Source organism: Austrofundulus limnaeus, unplaced genomic scaffold, assembly GCF_001266775.1.
Source record: "Austrofundulus limnaeus strain Quisiro unplaced genomic scaffold, Austrofundulus_limnaeus-1.0 Scaffold715, whole genome shotgun sequence".
Taxonomy (NCBI): Eukaryota; Metazoa; Chordata; class Actinopteri; order Cyprinodontiformes; family Rivulidae; genus Austrofundulus; species Austrofundulus limnaeus.
In genome coordinates, this window is record NW_013953117.1 from 34101 (window position 1) to 37809 (window position 3709).

The window sequence follows — 3709 nt, forward strand, 5'->3', positions numbered from 1 at the left end:
TATATATACAGTATATTAGGCCTTAATTTTAACAATCTCAGAAAATTTTCACTGACCGTTCATTTGAGAAACTGTCCTGACGTGTTTGTTTGGCATGAGAAGGACAAAAGTAATAAATGTCATCAGCTAATTATAAAATATTTAGTGTTAAATTAAATAGTGACTTCAGTGCAGATATCTTTGATGACTAAGAAGAGCTCAGACCACACTGGGTCTTATGATCTGCTGTCCTTCCTGCTCCAACAAACCTGATTCAAATGTGTTCAAGGTCATCAGAAGCTTGTAAATAATTTATTAATTAACAGCAGGTGAGCTGAAGCAGGTAAATAAACACTGAAGCTTCTACTTCTATGGGGTGTATTTTCTTCTCCTGGCCAGCAGGTGGCAGCACGCGCTCAATAAAGTTTATGAGACCTCCCTCCTTCGAAGAATCAAAGAAAGCTCGGTGATCGCGCGCGTCGTGTCTCGTGACTCTGTCTCTTCAAATCTTTCAGTGTTCGGAGAGTTCTTCTAAACCTAGAAACATGGCCAAGGACATGACTCTGCTGTGGGGCTCCGGCTCTCCCCCCTGCTGGAGGGTGATGATCGCTCTGGAGGAGAAGAACCTGCAGGGCTACAACAGCAAACTGCTCTCCTTCGACAAAATGGAGCACAAGTCCCAGGAAGTGCTGGATATAAACCCGAGGGGACAGGTAGGGAACATGTCTGAGCTGCAATAAAACCAAAACAATCAAAACAGACGGATTATCTGTATCTTATATCCCACTGTCAGCCTTTCGTTTAAATACAAATAATACTTAGCACAAAATAAACATTATTTGCGCTTTTAAAGTTCTAGTAATTGCAAACAATTGTTTTTTTCCCCTCAAAATTTGAACGCACCACAAGAAATCAGCTAAATTTGCAATGCAACCGTTTTTGTTACGTAACCTCAGACGCCCCCTTACGTAACTTACGTAACTTGTCACTAACGCAACAAAAAATAAAAGTTGGTGAATCTTAACATTTATCTTGTTTGGCGAATAAATCAAACTGAATTATTTAACAACAACAAAAAAAAAATACTCCAAGTGAAGCATTGGGTTAGAAATGATCTTAGTAAAACGTTTTTAATTGAATTAGAAAAAGTAAATGTAATAATTTCAAAATAAAATGGTTCTAATGTTGATGAAGGGGCTTTTCAAGTACGCTGTGACAAATTATATATTTTTTTTGTCTTAAATTTATCACTAGTTTCATTGTAATGACATTTTATATATTATATCTTTATTTTCAGGTTCCAGCTTTCAAACATGGAAATGTTGTCGTTAACGAATCCTACGCTGCCTGTTTCTACCTTGAGGTGAGGAAGCCACGCCCCTTACTAAACATTAAAGATCTAAAATTAAATATCCCAATTTCCCAACTATTTTATTTTATTTTGTCTTGTCTTGTGTTTTTGACAGAGTAAATTCAAGACTCAGGGGACCAAGCTGATCCCAGACAGCCCAGAAGATCAGGCTCTGGTGTACCAGCGCATGTTTGAGGGACTCACGTTCTACGATAAACTCAGTGAGACAAACGATGAACCGGTGGTTCGATCACTGCGACTTCACAATCAGAATCTTTAATGTTGTTACAACAATGAAACATCGTACAACAAAATCTGAGAGGCAGTTTTCAAGTGCAAATAAGAACACAAATACTCAAGTTAAAATTAAGACCTAAAATGTGTAATAAAAACAAAATTACAAGAATAAAATAAAAACCTTAATAAACAAACAACATATTACACATGTTCATTAGCCAGAGTTGACTTAACATTTGAACTGTTTTTTTCTGTAATGTTAAAACAAATATTTTCCTGCTTTTTTATCAGTTATATATAATAGAGTAAGATTTTATTTTTGATTTTTTTTAAAGAATACTTCACTTTATCATTCATATTTACTCAATTTTGCTTAAAACACTGATTTCGTGTAACATTTTTTGATTATTTTTGTCTCAACGATGTCTTAGAAATCAGTACAGTTTGTAAATATTTATAATAAATGCTGTTATCCCTCAGAGTGTGTGATAGGGGCGACTCTCAGCCACCACTACACCAATGTTTAGCTCAACATCTGGAAAAGTGACTTGAGATACAGCTGTGTATGTTTGCCGTGATCCTTTTGGCTCCAGTGATGAAATCAGCTGGAGCTGTACGTCCAGTGATGATGATGATATTCTGAAAGTTACAGAATTTCAGTCATTAGTTCATGAGATGTTTTGCTAACGAACATGCAGACGCAGGAAGTAACATGATCCCCATCTAAAGCCAAACCCTTTTTTTTTTTATTGTTTCAGCTAAGGTCATCTTCTACGAGTGGTACGTCCCCAAAGAAGAACGGCACGACTCGGCCGTTAAGAGAAACCTGGAAAATCTGGTCGCTGAGCTGAAACTGTGGGAGGGCTACCTGCAGAAGGTTGTGTGAATAAAACCACACAAACACTTCAGATCAACAGGAAGTGATGTCATAATAATGTGTTTTATTCTCATTTCTCTCCAGCTGGGTTCGGACACTTACCTTGCGGGACCCTCTTTCACCCTGGCTGATGTGGTCGTTGGTCCGACCGTGGCGTTTCTCTTCAGATTTGGGTAAGGCCGACAGGAAGACAACCATCCTCCCCCCATTTTATTATTTTTTTTCCTTTTTTAAAAATGCTTAACCAGTTAAACCAGTTCTGATCCATTGTTTCAATTGTAAATGCCTGCCTGCTGTCTGCTCTGCAGGCTGTCTGCGGAGCGCTACCCTAAGCTGGGGGAGTATTACGCCCGGCTGAAGGAGAGACCGAGCATGAAGGCCAGCTGGCCGCCTCATTGGCTGGAAGACCCCAAGGGACAAGACACGCTGAAAGACATCTGAAACTGACACTTCTTCTTGTGAAAAACAATAACTGAAGTAAAATGAGCTCTTATTTTGTAAGGTTCAAATGAAGTTAACACAGTTTTCTCTTCAATGTTAAGACAGAAACTCTCTTCCTGACAGAACTAACACTAAATATTTAGCCTTTTGTTCAGTGTTGGCTAATTTCCTATGATGACAGCAGCTTCTTTCTGTGTTGAAATCCAACAGTCTCATTCAAACGTATATAATCCAGCTGCAAGTGCCTTCTCTCTCTGTTTAAACATTTCCTCTTTCCTAAGCCCTGTGTAAAGACTTATATTGGTGCTATCACTTCAAACTGCCTAAATATATCCGAGGTTAAAGGCGTTCAAAGTCTGGCAGTAAGAGATAAGGACGAGTCATCATTAAATATGTAATCTGTGTTTTATCTTGTTAAACTTGTCTGCAGCCTACTGGCTGCACAAAGGTAGCTCAAATGTCCCGTGTTGTCATGACTTTGCATAAATCGCTGTCCACAGAGTTGCATCCTTTGCATAGTTTTTGCATTTTTGTGTTGTGAAGCTTGTTGGAAACAAATGTGAATCAGTATTGAATAAAATGAATAAAATCAGTTCCTGCATCATCAGCTTTTATGAAGTTGTCTTCTGTTGCTGCAAACAAATTCATCAACGTCAGGGCTAATTAACTAAATCGCATCAGGGGCTGTGGTTACTCAAAGCCTACAGCCTGGGGGCTGAATATGCCCCCAACCCTGCCCAATAATTGCAGGTGAAATACTGCAGTGTGATAAAACAAGTACTGTATCTTTTAAATTTGTTTAATTTAGCACATTGAAACAAATT

At 38.3% G+C, this 3709-nt stretch overlaps 1 protein-coding gene across 1 annotated transcript; it reads left to right on the top strand.

Moving 5' to 3' along the window:
• Positions 1–424: 424 nt before the first annotated feature.
• Positions 425–3492, top strand: LOC106532066 (glutathione S-transferase A). Its single transcript, XM_014028053.1, has 6 exons — positions 425–692; positions 1277–1342; positions 1446–1551; positions 2326–2444; positions 2529–2617; positions 2753–3492. The coding sequence occupies exons 1-6, from the start codon at positions 525–527 to the stop codon at positions 2883–2885; spliced, it is 681 nt and encodes a 226-aa protein (XP_013883507.1). The 5' UTR covers positions 425–524; the 3' UTR covers positions 2886–3492.
• Positions 3493–3709: the final 217 nt, after the last annotated feature.